At 58.8% G+C, this 18,660-nt stretch overlaps 6 protein-coding genes across 6 annotated transcripts; 3 read left to right on the top strand and 3 right to left on the bottom strand.

The window, feature by feature from the left end:
- Positions 1-454: 454 nt before the first annotated feature.
- Positions 455-4,749, bottom strand: K452DRAFT_333595 (uncharacterized protein). The gene has a single exon (XM_033545177.1). The coding sequence runs from the start codon at positions 4,335-4,337 to the stop codon at positions 822-824; it is 3,516 nt and encodes a 1,171-aa protein (XP_033397539.1). The 5' UTR covers positions 4,338-4,749; the 3' UTR covers positions 455-821.
- A 722-nt stretch (positions 4,750-5,471) lies between these two features.
- On the bottom strand, positions 5,472-5,927 carry K452DRAFT_228331 (uncharacterized protein; the record flags this gene model as incomplete). The annotated part of the gene is made up of 2 exons (XM_033536955.1): positions 5,472-5,761; positions 5,831-5,927. The coding sequence occupies 2 exons, from the start codon at positions 5,925-5,927 to the stop codon at positions 5,472-5,474; spliced, it is 387 nt and encodes a 128-aa protein (XP_033397538.1).
- A 1,019-nt stretch (positions 5,928-6,946) lies between these two features.
- K452DRAFT_271633 (uncharacterized protein) lies at positions 6,947-9,770 on the bottom strand. The gene is made up of 5 exons (XM_033539046.1): positions 9,498-9,770; positions 9,419-9,444; positions 9,317-9,360; positions 7,371-8,910; positions 6,947-7,315 (listed from the first exon to the last, which is right to left on the bottom strand). The coding sequence occupies exons 1-5, from the start codon at positions 9,517-9,519 to the stop codon at positions 7,160-7,162; spliced, it is 1,788 nt and encodes a 595-aa protein (XP_033397537.1). The 5' UTR covers positions 9,520-9,770; the 3' UTR covers positions 6,947-7,159.
- A 755-nt stretch (positions 9,771-10,525) lies between these two features.
- K452DRAFT_287785 (uncharacterized protein) lies at positions 10,526-11,535 on the top strand. The gene is made up of 2 exons (XM_033540535.1): positions 10,526-10,953; positions 11,010-11,535. The coding sequence occupies exons 1-2, from the start codon at positions 10,895-10,897 to the stop codon at positions 11,263-11,265; spliced, it is 315 nt and encodes a 104-aa protein (XP_033397536.1). The 5' UTR covers positions 10,526-10,894; the 3' UTR covers positions 11,266-11,535.
- A 793-nt stretch (positions 11,536-12,328) lies between these two features.
- Positions 12,329-15,027, top strand: K452DRAFT_228465 (uncharacterized protein; the record flags this gene model as incomplete). The annotated part of the gene is made up of 2 exons (XM_033536964.1): positions 12,329-12,477; positions 12,528-15,027. The coding sequence occupies 2 exons, from the start codon at positions 12,329-12,331 to the stop codon at positions 15,025-15,027; spliced, it is 2,649 nt and encodes an 882-aa protein (XP_033397535.1).
- A 449-nt stretch (positions 15,028-15,476) lies between these two features.
- Positions 15,477-18,651, top strand: K452DRAFT_318761 (uncharacterized protein). The gene is made up of 2 exons (XM_033544183.1): positions 15,477-16,343; positions 16,402-18,651. Exons 1-2 carry the CDS (start codon positions 15,617-15,619, stop codon positions 18,582-18,584), a joined length of 2,910 nt encoding a protein of 969 aa, XP_033397534.1. The 5' UTR covers positions 15,477-15,616; the 3' UTR covers positions 18,585-18,651.
- Positions 18,652-18,660: the final 9 nt, after the last annotated feature.

Below are 18,660 nucleotides of genomic sequence, written 5' to 3'. Positions count from 1 at the left end.
GCACCGAAGTTTTGAAAGGCATCTGGTCGCCGCTGCTCGTATCTGCTCCCCAATGCTGATTCTAGATTCTTCGGCCGCCTCCATCATCTTTGAGCAACTGGCATTCCTCTTATTTCCAGAGATTGCCAATATGTCCAATGTTTGCTGAAGCTCGTTGTTGTGGAGACTCTGCGTACAAACATTGCCATTGTAAACAGCCATGGTCTCTTGCCAGTCGAGCGCTCGGCCTAGAAGCCTGTGAGCTGCAGGCAAGTAACGGTTATAGATCTGCTATGTCATCTTTTTCTTTTCGTTGTGTCTCAGCGTTCATTTCAATTCTGCTTTTCAAGAAAAAAAGAATCGTTTTCGTAGAACTTCTCTCGATTCACACATCCATTCGAATCACAGCGTTGTCTCCACCCATTCATGATTGGCACATATCTTTCCTCTGGCAGCCCCATGCTGTTGATGTGTTGACGGCCCACCACGTGCCTGTCATGGAGCCGGACCTCATTGCTAATTTCCTCATACCCACTCCGCTACAGAGCATGTTGATGTTTGCCCACCAGGCTCACGGAATGCAAAACACATGTGGGATTCCGTGGCCGGCCGCGCCGTATACAAATGGGGAGCCTCATCGCACTCAGATGCAGTCTCCAGGCTTCCGACGATAGATTTCCTTCGACGACAACCGGCAATCCTCACACACTTTCGTTTAATCCCAACCTCAGGCTTTCGGTCTGATAATCACTTTCGTTTTTACTTCGCATTCAAACACCTAATCCACAGTTTTAATACTTTTCGTCCCATCGCATCGCATCGCATCCATGAGCTGGAAAAAACTACTCGTGCCCGCGCTGGCGGGTGCTGTCCACGCAGCGCCGCAACAGCAGCCCGCGGCCACGACCACGCCGCCCACGACCACCGGCCTGGCCACCCAGGTCGTGACGCTCCCGACGGCCATCGTCCTCAACACCTCGATGTCGACGTACACGCCGACGGCGACGCCCACCGCCGGGGCCGCACTTATCCGGTCCTCGTTGACGACGGGCACGACGACGTCGTCGTACACCAGCGACGTCGTCAGGACCGTCGTCACCACTGACGCTCTCGGCCGCCCCGTCACGGCCCTCGTAACGACTGCCACGACGGGCGCCGTCACCTCGACCTACACGAACCTCCTTGTCATGTCGTCCAATCCCGACGGCAGCACCAACGAGGACCTCGTTAACGGCGACAACGCCGACAATGCAGCCAACCAAGTCACCGTCACGACCACGACAACCGTCTTCTTCACGCTGGGGCGCGACGGCCTCGTCCCAGTCGTGTACACCATCTGCGCCGACAACCTCGACAACGACCTCGAATCCCCGCGCCACCCCAACTTCGTCCCCGAGGGCTTCTTCGTGACCTCCGCGCTCTGCGACGCGTGCGAAGGCGACGAGCCCGTCCCCCTCACCCTCCCCGCGCCCTGCCACGGCGACTGCGCCCGCGCTCCCCGCTGGCAGAACACGTACACGACGCGGTACGACGCGATGGGGCCGGCGGGGCTGGAGCCGCGGGACTACGAGGTGCGCGAGGAGTGCCGTGGCGCCGCGCCTGAGCGCCACCCGGGCTATATTCCGCAGGGCTTTGAGGAGGCGGTGGAGACGTGCCGGCACTGCGGCGAGGAGCCGCTTGTTGCGACGGTTACGAGGCCTTGTGGCGATGGCGGGTGTCGGCGGGGGCCGGGGGGCAGGCCGAGGCCCGGCTTTCCTGTCGAGACGGGTGCAGGTGGCCCGCCGTTTGGCAGGCCGCCTTTCGGTGGTCCTGCTGGTCCCGAAGGCCCCGAAGGTCCTCAAGGTCCTGGCGGTTGTCCTCCAGGTCACCCTTGTCCTAACGGTCCTGCTGGTCCTGAAGGTCCCGAAGGTCCCCAAGGTCCTGGCGGTTGTCCTCCAGGTCACCCTTGTCCTAACGGTCCTGCTGGTCCTGAAGGTCCCGAAGAAGGTCCAGAAGGTCCTGGCGGCTGCCCTCCAGGTCACCCTTGTCCTAACGGTCCAGAAGGCCCTGAAGGTCCTGCTGGTCCTCACGGCTGCCCCCCCGGGCATCCTTGTTCTCAAGGTCCTAGCGGTCCCGAAGGCCCTGAAGGCCCTGAAGGTCCTGGCGGTTGTCCTCCTGGCCACCCCTGCTCCAATGGCCCCAACGGCCCCGAAGGTCCCGAAGGACCTGAAGGCCCTAACGGTCCTACTGGGCACCCCTGTCCCCCAGGCCACCCATGCTCTAACGGTCCTCACGGCCCCAACGGGCCCGAAGGCCCCGAGGGCCCTGAAGGTCCCGAAGGCCAACCCCCCTGTGGCGGTCCTCACGGGCCTTGTGGAGCTACTAGACCCGGCTTTGGTCCTGAGGCTGAAGAAGGTCCTGAAGGCTCTGGTCGTCCTGGTGGTCCGGGTGGGTTTGGCGGCCCGGGTCGTCCTGAAGGTGCTGAAGGTCCTGAAGGCTCTGGTCGTCCTGGTCGTCCTGGTGGTCCTGGTGGCTTTGGCGGCCCGGGTCGTCCTGAAGGTCCTGCAGGCTCCGGTCATCCCAGTGGTCCAGGCGGGTTTGGTGGTCCTGGCGGTCCTGGCGGTCCTGAAGGGTCGGGTCGTCCTGAGGGCTCCGGCCGTCCTGAAGGTCCCGAAGGTCCCGAAGGACAGTCTCCCACCGGCCACCAAGGCTTCGGCAGACCTCCTTTCGGCAGACCTCCCTTCGGCGGCTCCGGTCCCGAGGGCTCTGCTCCCTCTGGCGAACAGGGCCGTCCAAGTGGCCACGGCGGTCCGCCATCTGGCTTTGGCGGTCCTCCTCGCGGCGAGGGTGAGGGTGTTGGTGCTGGTGCTCCGGGTGCTCCTGGCTTTGGTCGTCCTGAGGGCCAGGGCCAGGGCGCTCCTCCTGCTGGTGGCTCTCCTCCTACTGGCGGTGCTCCGCCCACTGGCGGTGCTCCCGAATTCGGCGCTCCTGAATTCGGCGCTCCTGAATTCGGCGCCCCCGGTCGTCCCGGTGGTCAGCAACCGCCTAGCTTTGGCCGTCCCGAGGGCGAGGGCGCTCCTGGTGCTCCTCACGGTGGTGCTCCACAAGGTGGTCCTCCTCAAGACGGTGCTCCCCAAGGTGGTCCTCCTCAAGGCGGTGCTCCTCACGGTGGGCCTCCTCACGGTGGGCCTCCTCACGGTGGTCCTCCCCAGGGCGGTGCTCCTCAAGGTGGTGCTCCTCAGGGTGGTGTTCCTCAGGGTGGGCCTCCCCAGGGCGGTGCTCCTCACGGTGGTGCTCCAGGCGCTCCCCAAGGCGAAGGCGCCCCTCCCACCAGCGGCCCACAAGGCGAGCACGGCAGACCGGCCGGTCGCCCCGAGGGCCAAGGCCCCCATCCCGGTGCTGCTGGCACTGCCTCCTGCCCCGTATTCATGCCGTACACGGTCGCACCCGGCGACAACTGCTACACCATTGGGCAGGAGTACGGGCTCTCGTTCGCGCAGCTGCGCGCCATGAACCCGGCTATTGATGCCGAGTGCGCAAATCTGGAGCCCGGCCAGACGCTCAATGTTTGTGAGGGCGGGGCGAGCGCGCCGCCGGTGAAGGCGGGTGGTCCTGCGGGTGCTGGTGGTCCTGGTGCTGGTGGTCATCCCTCTGGTGCTCCTCCTGCCGGCGCTCCCGGTGCTCCCTCTGAGGGCGCTCCTGCTGGTGGCCCTCCTAGTGCTGGCGGACCTCCTAGTGCAGGCGGTGCTCCTGGCGCCGGTGGCCCTCCCAGCGCCGGCGGTCCACCTCCCAGCCCCCCATCCGGCCCTCCCTCGGGACCTCCCGCTGGCGTTCCCGGTGGCGCTCCCGCCGCAGAAAGCAACCCCGACGTCCCGCCCACAGGCGCGAGCTACACGCCCGCGACAGCCGGCGCCGAGGAGGGTGCTCCCGCCGGTGCTGGGGGCCCTCCTGCCGGCGCTGGTGGCCCTCCCACCCCTCCCGACAACGCATACAGCCCGTACTTCCCCTCGTCCGAGTCTGCTGACGAAGAAGCGGACACTCCTCCCGCCGGCACCGGCAACGATAGCGACAACGACAACGGCAGCGGCGCACCTCCGGCCGACAACAGCGGCGCAGCAGAGGGCGTCGAGACGTTTACTGGTGCCGCGGCGGATGGCTTGCGGCTGCTTTCTGCGCGGGGGGCGCTTGGCAGCGTCGTCTTGAGCTTGGGGCTGGGGGCGGTGTTTTTGGCGTTCTAGATGAATGATTTGGGCGGGTAGGGTTGGTGAGAGGAGTGGGGTGTAGATATGGCCGATGCCGATGCCGATGCTGCTGTTTGTGGTGCTGGTGGGTTGTGGTTGCGTAGGGGTTGTGGTGAGCTTCTTCTTCAAGTCACTCATTTGGCACGTCTATCTCATTTGTTCGTCAGCTTTTCTGCGGTTCGGTTCGTTTCAGTTCGTTTCGTTTCGTTTCGCATATGCCTTTTTCTTTTTCATTTCTCCGTCCTTCCTTTCTCTTTCTCCAGTTTGCTCTTACTTACGCCTTCATCACTTTCCTTGCTTTTTCTTCTTCGACACTTTTTGCATGCATTCGTTGGGCGCGTACTGTATTGTACTGTACTGTATTGCTGCTTGGGGCTTTGTGGTTTGTGGTTGCGGTTTGTGTGTGTGTGGGTGTGGGTGGCAGAAGAAGAACGAGCACGACAAGAGAACGGGAGAGGTAAGAGAGAGAGGGGGCAAGCAGGCAGGCAGGCATGGATGGACAACAGAGGCAAGGCGTGGAGGGATTAATTGCGTGCGCGGATATGTGCGTCTGGGTCATGTGTGTGGGGTTGGGGTTGGGGCTGGGATGGATTGGGATTGAGATTGGGGCTGGTTTTTCATGGATAGGATGAGTTGGATTGGATCAGATGGGATGGGGTGGGATGGGCTGGGTTGGATGCGGTTGTAATATCACTCTCGCTTGTAATCAGATACTTGGTACTCGGTCGATCGAATCAATAGGTAGCATGCATGCAATAGCAGTCTTTTCTCATTTCGGAAATGCGTGGTACGTTGGTGGTGGTGGTGGTGGTGAGTGAGTGAGTGAGTGATCATCCGAGCTGGGGGAGATATTCGGGCGACTGCTGGCGCTTTGTTGGCGGCGTGGTGGACGTGTTGTTGTTTCCCAGGGAGATAGATGGGGGGCGAGTCCGATCAGCCTGTCTGTCTGTTGTTGGTTGATAGACACAGTCGAGAGCCGAGAAACCGATCCAACCATGCCAGGAACTGCAGACCGATGCTGCGTCCGGCTAGGGCCATGAGCTGCGCAGCGATCCTACGCCCTCCGGAACCAACCTCCCTCGCCCCAGCGCTGCGCACCAAGCAGCACGCCACGCCCGCAATGTCTTTACTTTTCAGCCCGACCGCAAAAGCGGCCCCAAACGCCAACATAACCAGAGTCATACATGCCCCAAAACGCCCTCAAAGACGACTTCGCTCCTCCAATCCCTGATGCCCACTCTCAAGCAAGCAATCATCCTCAAGCACCCATGCTCAAGCCTCGCCCCCGGCCTTGGCAATCTTCTTCAGCTCCATCTCCTTGGTGAACTCGCGGCTAAAGACCTCAAGGTCCTGCACGACGTCGCGGCAGGCCTGGACAATGGCCTCCTTCGGGGACACGGAGCCGTCGGTGCTGACGCGCAGGTCGAACGTCGCGAACAGCGGGTGCGGGATTTGGTAGCCAGCGAACTTGACCGTCGGGTATTTGTGCAGTCGCTTGCTGAGCAGGTTGCCGATTGTGTGGTCTTCTTTGTTGAAGGTGAAGATGGCTGTGTTGGGGACGCCTGCGGGGTGGGTGCGTGCATTAGCGGGGTGCGTGTGGGGTGTGGGTTGTGAGCTCATCCCAAACATACGCGTATCCAACTTCCAGGTGACTTTCTTCTCGCCGTCACCGAGCAGGAAGAGCTCGAATCTGTCGAACTGGTTGTCAGCCGGATTGTGCGACTTCATCTTCGCGGCGGCGTGTATGTCGTGTCGCGGTGGGGTGGGTCAGGATGGGTGAGTGAGTGAGTCGCGGAGGGGTGCGTCGTGGAGGAGGAAGTGGCGGTGGTCCCGGAGAGAAAGAGAGTGTGTGAGAGAGAGGTAGAGGGGCAGAAAGGTAAGAAGAAGCAGGCGGAAGGCAGGCAGGCGGAAGGCAGGCGGAAGGCAGGCGCATCCAGCAACCGCAGCAGTAGCACACACAGCTCGCACGCCGCCTTACCTCACCCCACACTACCTACTCCGCGAGAGCGCTGTTAAGAGCGCCCGGGCGGGTAGGTAGGTAGGTAGGCAGCGAAGCCGGCCGTACGTGCGCGCGCCTGCAACTGCGACTGCGACAGCCTGCCTGCCCTCCTCTCTCTCCTCTCCTCTTCTCTCTTCCACCTTCCGTGCGTATCCCATCTCACCCACCTCACACCTCCCACCCAAACCCTCCCCCAACACACCCTTCACCACCCAAACACCCAACCAACAAACCTACCTATCAGGCGCGTTCATATCTCCAACACAATTGTTCCCAGCTTAAAAACAACACCAAGCCCAACAGCAGCTAGCAATAGCACCTAGTAGCAACCAAAGCGCCTTCTCTTATCCAGCCCTAGCCAGCGACAGCGACAACAGCAATGGCACACGGCACACAGCGCGCGCGGTGTTAGGAATACGGTCGGTGGTGGTAACGGTGGCAGCGACAAAACGTTCGTACACGGGAGCGCTAGAAATGGTGTGCGACGACGGCGGCGGCGGTGGTAGTAATGGTGGTGGAGATGGAGGTGTTGGTCGTGTCCGCGGAAGGCTTTGTGACGAGTACGACGACGCGGCGATGCGGCGATGTGAGGTAGAGGACGGGAGCTTGTCCGCCGCAAACGGCACATGCCGAGACCTGCACTTGAGGGCTGATGGGAGAACCTCGGGTTTGTGCTGACGACCATTCATGGATCTGTGGATCCATCCAACCACATCCACCACAATTCAGTACGACGAGAATAATATATCCAGAAACCAAAAAAATCTCAAAGTAATAGCAAAGTTGATTTGCCGTCGTCGTCTATTCCTATCGTCATATTTTCCTATCATATACGTTGGACTCATCACACGGTAGCCATAATTGTTAAAAAGAACGCCCTATAAACCCAAAGACTCTCGAGCCCGCTCTCGCCAGACGCGAGCTTTTCCCTCATCTCTGCTTCGTCACGCACTCCCAGCCTTTAGTGGTGGAAGAGACGGATGTGCTGCTCGACGAACGTGATGCCCAGCTTCTCGGCGGTCGAGAAGACGGATGGGTCGTTCTGCGAGCCCGACGGCGCCGCAATGTACTTGACGCCCGAGCGGCTGGCGCGGAAGACGTTGTCGATGAAGGGGAACTGCAATCCATTTGTTAGCTGCTGAAGTCAATGTCATCACCGAGCCCAAACTTACGAAAGCGTCGCTGCTGACGGCAACCTCGCTCAGCTTGCTGAGCCAGGCCTCGCGCTCCTCGGCCGTGAAGATCTGCGGCACCTCCTCGAAGGTGCGGTCAAAGTCGTCACGCTCAATACCCGACTTGGGCACCGAGCCCGAGCACAGCAGGTCGATGGCGTTGCTCTTCTCGGGGCGCTTGGTGCCCTTCTTGAACTTGAGGTTGAGCGTGCGCTCGTGGAAGCGCATCCACCAGTTGTCCGCCTTGTCGCCCGCCAGACGCGTGCAGTGGATGCGCGACTGCTGGCCCGCACCCAGACCAATGACCTGGCCGTTCAGGGCGTAGCAGACCGAGTTCGACTGCGTGTACTTGAGGGCGATGGTCGCGACGGTGAGGTCACGAAGCGCCGACTCAGGGAGGGTGGTGTCCTTGGGGGTGATGATGGTGCCGAAGGTGGCGGGCGTGATCTTGGCATCGTTGCGGTGCTGCGTCAGGTTGACGCCGTAGACAGTGCGCGTCTCCATCGCGGGAGGCTCGAACTCGGGGTCCATCTGCAAGACAAGGTACTTGCCGCCCTTCTTCTTCTTGAGAATCTCAAGCGCATCCTGGTCATAGCCGGGGGCAATGATACCGTCAGACACCTCACGAGAGATGATCTTGGCGGTGGGGAGGTCGACAACGTCAGAAACAGCAATCATGTCACCGAAGCTGGACATGCGGTCCGCACCACGGGCCCTGGCGTAAGCCTGGGCAAGGCCAGACTTCTCGATGCCCTCAATGTCATCGACCATGTAGACCTTACGCTCGGCCTCGGAGAGGGGTACACCGATCGCGGCACCGGCGGGGGAGACGTGCTTGAAGGAAGCAGCAGCAGGCAGATCACAGGCAGTCTTGAGCTCCTTCACGAGGGGCCACGCGTTGAGAGCATCCAGAAGGTTGACGTAACCGGGAGCGCCACCAAGAACCTTGAAGGGCAGAGGACCGTAGCGGTTGAATGCCGCGGCAGGCTTCTGGTGGGGGTTGGTGCCATAGCGGAGGGAGGCCTGCTGGAGACCGTCACCGGCATACTGCTTACGGAAGAAGTCCGAGATGGCGGTGTCGTAGTCGGCAGTGTGAGAGAAAGCCTTCAGAGCATAGAGCTGGCGCTTCTGCTCGGAAATCTCGCCCTTCTGCTCAAGCTCAGTGAGGAAGTCATGGTAGTCCTCGGGGTCGCTGAGAATGGTGACACGGCTGTGGTTCTTCGCCGCAGCACGGAGAAGGGTGACACCGCCAATGTCAATGTCCTCGACGGCCTCGGGAATCGTCACGTTGATCTTAGAGACGGTCTCCTGGAAAGGGTACAGGTTGCAGATACAGAAGTCAATCTTCTTGATGTTCTGGTCGGCCAAGTCCTGCTGGTCGGACGGGACCTCCCGGGCGAGCAATCCCCCATGGACAGCAGGGTGGAGAGTCTTGACACGGCCACCAAGCATCTCAGGGGCCTTGGTAATGGCGGAAATGTCCTCAACCGGGAAACCGGCCTCCCTGATCATCTTGGCGGTACCGCCAGAAGCCAGAACCCTGGATTCCTGTCAGCAAAATGTCGGCAGTGGTAGCAATGACAAATAACTAGTGAACCAGTAAAGAGCTAACGAGTAGGTTGCGCGGCAGCAGCCAATAGCCGAAAAGAGTAGAAATAACTGACGACAACCCGCGAATTTACTTTCAGCGTCCGCAAATGGAGCATTTACAGTAGATCCGAAAAGTGTCGTACAACATGATGACAGCAGACGTGAATAATGTTTCACTCTCCGCCGATGCATGAAATGGCATATGATTTCTGCGCGGTGTTCAAACTTTGTACAAAGCCATTGAATCTCGCAGTTGTCATGACACAGAAAGCAAACAAAAACACATTGGAGCTCCAGGACAGCTCCTTCACGAACGAGCGCCTTTGTTTGGAGGCGGCAGAAAGCAAGATCCTTACCTGACATTGTTCTTGACCAGGCCCTTTGCCAAATCGAGCAGGCCCTGTATGACGAGTGTCAATTCAGCAATTGGCGGGGGTGGATGGCGGGGTGGTGCGCACAGTCTTGTTAAAAACGCTCAAGATAGCTGTGACAAGGGACTTAGCATGGGACTCGGCGGGGAAGCTGGGGAAGGCGTACCGATCTTCTGGTTCTCCGCCATTGTGAGTGGATGTGTACAGAGAAACGAGCAGTGCACCGGGCGGCTCCGTGCGATATGAAGTTTTCAGGCGGAGGAGGTTTTGGGGCCGAAGTCGGGTTGCATGTGCCCGCGCGCTGCCCCGCCTGTGACGAGGGCAGGTGGGACGCGGCACGACATCCGGAACCATAGACGGCCCGCGTCGGCCAATCATCGGCCCGCCAGGTCCAGAAGTGAACAAAACTCTTCCGCGCACCGCCCGCGCTCCTTTTTTCTTCTCTAACAAACGCTTAAAACCAACACTCACAATAAAAGCATTTTCGGCTGAGGTGCCCGCTGTCTATGGACGGTGTGAGGCGCCCATGAAAAACGAAAACCGTCAGTTGAGTGGAGAACGGACTCCAGCGATGGAACTTGGGTGCGGTTCCTCTCTTCTTCACCATGAGAGGGAGCGCAATGTTCTGCCGCACATGCCGCGTTTTACCACGCGTCCTGGCTTTTCCTCTTCGTGTCTGAGTGCGCATCGAATTGGCGCCACATGTCTCTCGTAATCAGCTCGTGTTGCTGCTGCGGATTCAGGAGCGCCTCACGTGTGTGCCCACCCCCATGCCCATGCGCAAGCCAGCCTACGCAGCCCTCCCGCCGGCTTCCTTCGCCCCCGCGGGCCGGAACCTAAGCACGTTCTCGACACCGGCCTGACTGCTAGTTCTTAATGTGAAACCTAGCATCTCGGCGTGGACCGCTTATGGCACACCGAAGATATTGGGGATTCTCACCTGTTAGGATGCTGGCTGCCGTAGTTCGGGACGCGTGGTAGAGAGATTAACAGGTTGCCTGATGCTTCCCTAGATCCATAGATCTCTACCCGAAGCCTAGCAATGATCATTCGGTGCGTAGAGATCCGCCTTCCTATGCCTCTTCGATATAGGGATCGTCGGATCTCTCCTGGGGAGACCTATTTTTATGCATACGACTCGTCCAGGGGGCTTTTGACTTCGTATGGCCAAATGCTGAGAGTCCATTGCTATTGAATGTTTCGCATGCACTGATCAAGGGATAGCCGTTTACTCACAGTCGTAATCTCCCTCAGACCAACCGGCCCGGCCCCCCTGCACTGTCAAGCCTCATGCTGAGTGCCACAGGCTGCTCATCAAGGCGTCGAATGGTCGAGACCCCAGAGGTCACTAGCCCTGCGCCGGTGCTCCCAGACCAAGCATTCGAGAGCGGGGAGATGACCTAGGGAGAGCTCACGGTGTCTATTTAACGGTGCTCAGCCATCACTTGGCATAATGCAAACAATCCACAACACTGTCACCCTGCTGAGCCACCCAGACAATCAGACAAACTCCAAGCACTTTCCGGAACCGCCCCCTATTCCGTTTCGAACCAACCAGTCACCATGAAGTTCAACGTTGTCTCCCTCGCCGTCGCGCTTTTCGTCTCCAGTGCTGCCGCCAAGTAAGCTTCTGAACCGCTCAACACCCTGGACGTACAGCAACTAACAGTTCCTCTAGCTGGAATGGCACGATACCGCTCCAGATGGGCAAGAACGGCACGGTGATTGCGAACCCCAAGAACGGCACTGCCCACGGCACCGGCAAGATCCACCACTCTGGCCCGACTTCCACCAAGATCTCGCCGCCCATCACCGCTGCTACTAGCACCGGTTCTGCCGCAGCAGCAAGCTCAAGCGGCGCAGCTGCCGTAAACCAAGTCGCCGGCTCAGCATTCGGTCTTGTGATTGCTGGCGGTGTCGCTCTTGTCATTTAAGTGGTGTTCCCTATATCTTCAATTCGTACAAGTTCCCTGCCGCGTTTGCGGTGCATGCTTATTATGGGGAACTTGCTTGCCTCCTACGGCAGGAGAGCATTTTGGTCCAACAATGGATTTCTTCGAGCGCTGGCATCCTGGATTCGGATTGCCTTGACCTAGGGCAGAACTGAAAGGAAAAGGGAGTTTGGCGCAAACACTGGGTTAATGAACTTCATGTACAAATATTGTGATACCAGCTAGACAAGCAAAAAATTGCTTACATTTTACTCGTCGCCAACATGGCGAGGCTTCTCTACCTGAGTTCTCCTGCGCAAAGATTGAGCAAATGATGCGGCCATCGAGACTGGTGAATCCATTCACGTGCATCTATGAATCCGAGTGTCTCTGAAGGGACGCATGCACTCACCACCGGACATTCCTGTCGGCCTCCGTTCATGTCATCCGACCTTCACAGCATGGTATGCGTGTACCGCTTAACCTATGGATATCCACTCAGGTGATAGTCGTGGACTCCTCAAACGCACGGTATGCTTCTCTCTGGCAAGAGGTTGACGCCGAATGGCGTCGTCCGGCCGGGCACCCTATGGCCGCAATGGCAGGTGCTGCCCGGCGGACTGCTTGCGTATAGAGAAAAGAAGAAGAAGAAGAGAAGCAGAGTTTTGCGGCGAGAGATGTACACTACTTGCGGGCGGCCGTGCACTACCTAGCACCGATCGGCTAAGGCCTGCAAGGGACGAGCTGCCGCGTTACTGTTCGGTCAGTCCGCCTCCAAAAATCTCACGCATCGATCTGTACCGTGGCCAGGCGGGGTACTCTAGGATAAATGCGCCTCATCAAGTCTGGAACGGCCACGCGCTGCGGGTTCAGATCGCTGCCCCTGCCGTTGACGCGCTTTCCTGCCTTCGGCGCGCGCCTGACCAAGCCCGCATCATACGCCGCCGCCCGAAGCTTGAGCTACAACACCTTTCTGCCACGCCCCACCAACCCCTCCATCAGAACCACCCTCCGGACTCCCTCCAAACTACACCGCCACGTCCGCTACTGCTCCCATCGCCGCAGAATGTGCAGACACGACGACGTAGCCGGCTCCAACCTGGACATCACCAAGGGCCGCGAGGTCCTGCCCAAGAATGTTAAGCCGCTGCACTACGACCTGACGCTTGAGCCTAACTTGGAGACGTTCGAGTATGAGGGTAAGGTCGTCATCGAGTGAGTCCTGTGCCTGCCGCAATCCGGGCTTGTTGCTGACAAGCTTGCAGACTCGACGTTGTTGAGGACACTACGTCTATTTCCCTGAACACGCTCGACCTCAACATCCACTCAACCACCGTTTCGTCCGGAAACAGCGACATCACCTCGAAGCCCGACCTGTCCTACGATGAAGACACTCAGACGACCAAGGTCTCCTTCAAGGAGACGATCCCGGCTGGCAGCAAGGCCAAGTTGACGCAGACCTTCACCGGTACCCTGAACAACAACATGGCTGGTTTCTACCGCTCGTCATACAATGACGCAAACGGCAAGACCAAGTACCTCGCAACGACTCAGATGGAACCCACGGATGCTAGGAGGGCGTTCCCCTGCTTCGACGAGCCGGCCCTGAAGTCCAAGTTCACCATTACCCTGGTCGCAGACAAGAACTTGACGTGCTTGAGCAACATGGATGAGGCCTCGACGAAGGAGGTAGACTCTAAGATGAGCGGTGGCAAGAAGAAGGCTGTTACTTTTAACGAAACCCCGTTGATGTCCACCTACCTGTTGGCTTTCATCGTGGGTGAGCTCAAGGTTATCGAGTCGAACGACTTCCGTGTGCCCGTCAGAGTGTATGCCACCCCCGACAGGGACATCAACCACGGAAAGTTCTCCCTTGACCTTGCCGCCAAGACTCTGGACTTCTACGAGAAAAAGTTCAACAGTCCTTTCCCTCTGCCGAAGATGGACATGGTCGCCATTCCTGACTTCAGTGCCGGCGCTATGGAAAACTGGGGTCTTGTCACCTACCGCGTAGTTGACCTTCTGTTCGACGAGAAGACTAGCGGCGCCTCGACTAAGCAGAGAGTTGCTGAGGTCGTCCAGCACGAGCTGGCCCACCAGTGGTTCGGTAACCTGGTCACCATGGACTTCTGGGATGGCCTCTGGCTCAACGAGGGTTTCGCCACCTGGATGTCGTGGTACTCTTGCAACGAGTTCTACCCCGAGTGGAAGGTCTGGCAGGGATACGTCACCGACAACCTCCAGAGCGCTCTGTCTCTCGATTCTCTGCGGTCCAGCCACCCGATTGAAGTTCCGGTCAAGCGTGCCGACGAGATCAACCAAATCTTCGATGCCATCTCATACTCCAAGGGTTCTTGCGTGCTGCGTATGATTTCCAAGTACCTCGGCGAGGAGACTTTCATGGAGGGTATTCGTCGCTACCTTAAGAAGCACGCTTACGGAAACACTCAAACGAGTGACTTGTGGGCTGCTCTGAGCGATGCTAGCGGTAAGGACGTCGAGAAGGTCATGGACATCTGGACGAAGAACGTCGGTTTCCCAGTGGTCACCGTCACCGAGGATGCCAAGTCCAACTCCATCCACGTTAAGCAGAACAGATTCCTGCGCACCGCTGATGTCAAGCCTGAGGAGGACAAGACCCTCTACCCCGTCTTCTTGGGTCTCCGCACCAAGGAAGGCATCAATGAGGATGTCACCTTGAACAGCCGTGAGGCGGACTTCAAGCTCAAGGATGTCGATTTCTACAAGGTCAACGCCGATCACTCCGGTATCTACCGCACTTCTTACAGCCCCGAGCGCCTGAAGAAGCTTGGTGAAGCTGCCAAGAACGGCCTGCTCTCTGTCGAGGACCGTGCTGGTATGATTGCTGACGCTGGTGCTCTGGCTGCTTCTGGTTACCAGAAGACTTCTGGCATTCTTTCGCTGCTGGAAGGCTTCAAGTCGGAGTCTGAGTTCGTTGTCTGGGATGAGATCACTGCCCGCATTGGTTCGCTCCGTGCTGCTTGGGTCTTCCAGGACGAGCAGATCAAGGACGCCCTTAAGAAGTTCCAGCTCAAGCTTGTTGGTGAGAAGGCACACCAGTTGGGCTGGGAGTTCAAGGATAGTGACGGGCACATTGAGCAGCAGTTCAAGTCGCTGCTGTTCGGCTCTGCTGGTCTTGCGGGCGACGAGAAGGTCAAGAAGTCGGCCTTTGAGATGTTCGAGAAGTTCAAGAAGGGCGATCGCTCTGCCATTCACCCTAACATTCGTGCTAGCGTCTATGCCATCGTTCTTAGCAACGGTGGTGAGGAGGAGTACAACGCTATTCTCAACGAATACCGCACCGCCTCGACCAGCGACGAGCGCAACACTGCCCTGCGCGCCATCGGCCGCGCTAAGAAGCCCGAGCTCATCCAGCGGACGTTGTCCCTCCCGCTTAGCGACGAGGTTAAGGGCCAGGACATCTACCTCCCTCTGGGCGGTCTCAGGACTCACAAGGAGGGTATCGAGGCTCTCTGGCAGTGGATGACGTCCAACTGGGACGAGCTGGAGAAGAAGCTGCCCCCTGGCCTTACTATGCTGGGCTCCGTCGTCACCATTTGCACGTCCAGCTTCACGAGCAAGGCGCAGATGCAGCGCATCGAGGATTTCTTTGGCAAGCGCGCCACCAAGGGCTTCAACCAGTCTTTGGCGCAGAGCTTGGATGCCATCCGCGCCAAGTCTAACTGGATCGAGAGAGACAGCGAGGATGTCAAGTCTTTCCTGAAGGAGCACGGCTACTTCTAAACGAAACTTTGCATTGGGCGGCGTGAATTGGGGTTGGCCTCAGAAAAAAAAAGGGGTTTAAGTTTTGCATGGATGACGAAAAAGATAATGCAGGGTATCTCGAGCTGCTGTAAATACTAGCATTTCGGTATATGAAGTCAAACATTTGTGTTCTTTCTCGAACGTTGCGGTGGTCTCAGGGATACTCGGGACGATCGGGATCTGATTGGATTTGTGACTCCTGCACTCCGGGAACGGAGCGGAATGAGGAGCCTGTCCCTGTGACACTGGTAGCTGTCGGCCATCTTCCCGTAAGCAGACAAGTTGCATTCGGATGGCTGTTTCTTCTGGAATATCTCTGCGGCGTCCGATTTGCTGACGGTTACGTCTGCGCCTCCGGCCTGCGCCCCAACGCTCAACGTCAAAGCTTCAGCCCTAGGGAACATCGATCGGTCCTTGAGCATGTGAATCCAAGAATGAGACCACCACCTCCATTTGGTTCGCGCTCCTTCAAGACACCGTGTTTACTCCGAAGTCCCCTTCTTCCGCCCGGCCTCGAACAAGATGCACCTATGATCCATTCGCTTGAACAATTACTCGAAGCACCAGCATGACCACCACCGACGAGGAGCCACCTCCGCGGTCCGAGTTGCCGATGCCAGGCACGACGCCGCAAGACGACTACACACAAGACTCGGCGGCCCATTCGCAGCCTCTCTCACTATCGTTACCTCCTGATGACGAAGCCACAAGGCTGCTGACCCGGAGCCCCCATCCCTACCACCGCCGAAGCATCCAGTTGCACACGTCCAAGGAGGCGCGCGCGGGGCTCTCCCCCAACCCCAGCGAACATTCTTCGGGTTCATCGTGGAGCTCCGACGTTGAAGAGGAGAAAAAGGCAGCTCATGGCGCCGACAGCGGCTCCCGAGTTCCATCGCGGAGCATGAGCGAAAGCGGCACCGAGGCTGACGACGAGGGCTATTCGTTCGTAAAGGCGCTCCCCGCGCCGCCGATCAGGCCACACAAGGGATTGAGGGACTTGAGAGGGACCGACATCGATGGCCTCAGGAGCGAAAGTCCTCTGCTTACGCCAAGCATACTAGACGAGGAGAGCAGGAGGCTGAGCAATCGCAGCGGATATTTCAAGGGGACCAGGAAGGCCTCGGAGGCAAGCTCGCCGAGCGATGAGGAAGTTAGGAGGGAGAGAGAGAAGTTTGCCAAGAGGAGGCGCGCAGAGCTGTTGCGACGGGGATTCGAGGTTATTCTCGTGGGCGCAATTGGCGCGCTCGTGGTGGGCGGCGCCGAAGCAACGCGGACGCTGCGGATATGGTCCCGAGGTGCGTATACTGTGTCGCGGGCTTCTGGTTGCTACAGCATACTCATTATATCCTACAGAACTTTCTGCCTATGCCCTTGTCTATTCGGTTCTGATACTTTCATACCCCCTGCGACTCTTGTCACCTCGCGATGGCCACGCGCCTCTCAAAAACCGCATACGTATACCAGCAGCCTTCGACCCTGCACCTCTCATATACCCCGCCGTAATACCGATTCTTGTGTCGTTGTCACTATACCCCACGATGGAGAAGATTCTACTGCCGAATATTGTGCTTTCGCTCGCGGCATTGCCGCCCCGGTTAATACCCGTCTTTGGTCAAGGAACAGGCTACAGCATGGAGCATTGGATTATATCAATTCTTCCTCTGATAATATCGGACCATACGGACGTCCCTTCGAACCTCGACGCCGCGAAACCTTATCCCCTGAAGGTGCCCGCGGATGGGCTTCCTTCAGAAGTCATTTCATGTCTATTTTTCCTTCACCAGGCGCTTTTGCCGCCAATACAGTACCTTACGACGACGAGTCTTCTTTCGACGGAGCTCCATCTCCTTTCTGTTTCTCTAATTAACCTATTGCTTTTCGCGGAGTCGCCCCAGATGATGATCCTCAGCGCCATCATCTGGATAGGCGGGCTCAGTCTTTTCATTTTCTGCGGGCATGTCCTGCGCTGGGGTGTTGCTCTAGCTCGTATTCCGAAATGGAGGTTTAGGCGCGCTGGCCACATCATCAAGGCCCGACAGTCATTTCTGGCCATTCTGAACCAGAGTTTGAAGGGGAAAACGAGCTCCCCTTCAAGGAGAAGAGACGAGATCTCAGACAGCGATGCCGACGAGGACGATCTCTTGCTCCAGCACCAAGACGACGATTTGGGGCTGAAGCCTGTCGAATCGGCCCCGAGCACCATGCAGGACCTGGCAGCGGCTACTGCGAGCATGCCGCTTTCTGCCATGAGCGCTGTGCGCGACGCTTTCTTCCAACCAAAGGAAGCTGATGGATTCCGGAGTGGAGGAAGACAGCGAAGCAGCACCCTACCGGACATGAAAACCCCTCGCGTAACCTCGACCAAACTAGGATCCCGCAGGAAGCGCACCAGGTCTTCATACGCGCAATCGTTCCTCGCTCTTACTCCTGCCCAGGCAACGCTCCGGAAATGGCTCTACGCCGGCTACGCATATCTGGCCATGGCTCTGATCATCCTCGTCCCGATCCGGGAATACATCGCGAGGGCCGCGCTCGATGGCGCCGAGCCCTTTGGCTGGGCCATCGGCTACCTTTTCGGCAACATCCGCGACGTCCGCTTCTGGATCCACGACTGGAACCTCACGGGGTGGATCGCACTGCCCGAGCTCCCAGAAGACAGCGAGACAATCCGGCTCGGCTCCTCCGGCCGCATCGACCAATACCGACGCGCCGTGCTCGGCGAAGCCACAACCCGGCTCGCACTAACAGGCTACTGGCTGGGGATCCTCGCCATCGGGCTCTGCATCGTGCTGCGCCTCAGCAGCGTCGCCGAAGTCGACACGCGGCGCAAAGTCTTCCACGGCATGATGGTGCTGATGCTGCTCCCGACCATCTACATAGACCCGTGCTTCGTCGCGCTGACGCTCGCCCTCGTCCTCGCCGTCTTCCTCCTCCTCGACCTCGTCCGCGCCGCCCAGCTCCCGCCCCTCTCAAAGCCCATCGCCGCCTTCCTGACGCCGTATGTCGACGGGCGCGACCTCCGCGGCCCCGTCGTCGTCAGCCATATCTTCCTGCTCGTCGGCTGCGCCATTCCGCTGTGGTTGAGCTTGGCGGGCACGGCGCGCACGGGAGGAGGCGGGGTGCGCGAGGGCGTTTCATCACCTTGGAAGGGCTGGGACACGCACGCCAGAGACGCCAGCATGGTTGCCGGCGTCGTGTGCGTCGGTATGGGCGATGCGGCGGCTAGTCTGGTTGGCAGGCGCTTTGGCCGCAGGAAGTGGCCGTGGATCGGCGGCAAGAGCCTCGAGGGCTCGGCGGCGTTTGCGGGCGCTGTGGTGCTCGGGTTGTGTGCTGGGAAGGTGTGGGCGAGGGGTGGGGGGTGGGAGGCGTCTGGAGGGTCAGGGTGGAGCTGGATGTTGCCCGGTCTCTGTGATGTGGCCAAGGCGACTGTTGCTGGCTGCGCGGCTAGCGCTATGGAGGCCGTGTTGACGGGGGGCAACGACAACGTTATCGTGCCTGTGGTGCTGTGGCTGGTTGTTAGGGCTGTGGGGCTGTAGGGCTGTAGATGCGGCGTGCTGCTGCTGCTGCTGTTGTTGTTAGTCGACGTAGAATGCGATCCGTGTCTTTTTCATT

This window comes from Aplosporella prunicola, assembly GCF_010093885.1.
Source record: "Aplosporella prunicola CBS 121167 unplaced genomic scaffold K452scaffold_13, whole genome shotgun sequence".
In the NCBI taxonomy this organism is placed as follows: Eukaryota; Fungi; Ascomycota; class Dothideomycetes; order Botryosphaeriales; family Aplosporellaceae; genus Aplosporella; species Aplosporella prunicola.
This window is presented reverse-complemented; position numbering and strand designations above follow the sequence as displayed.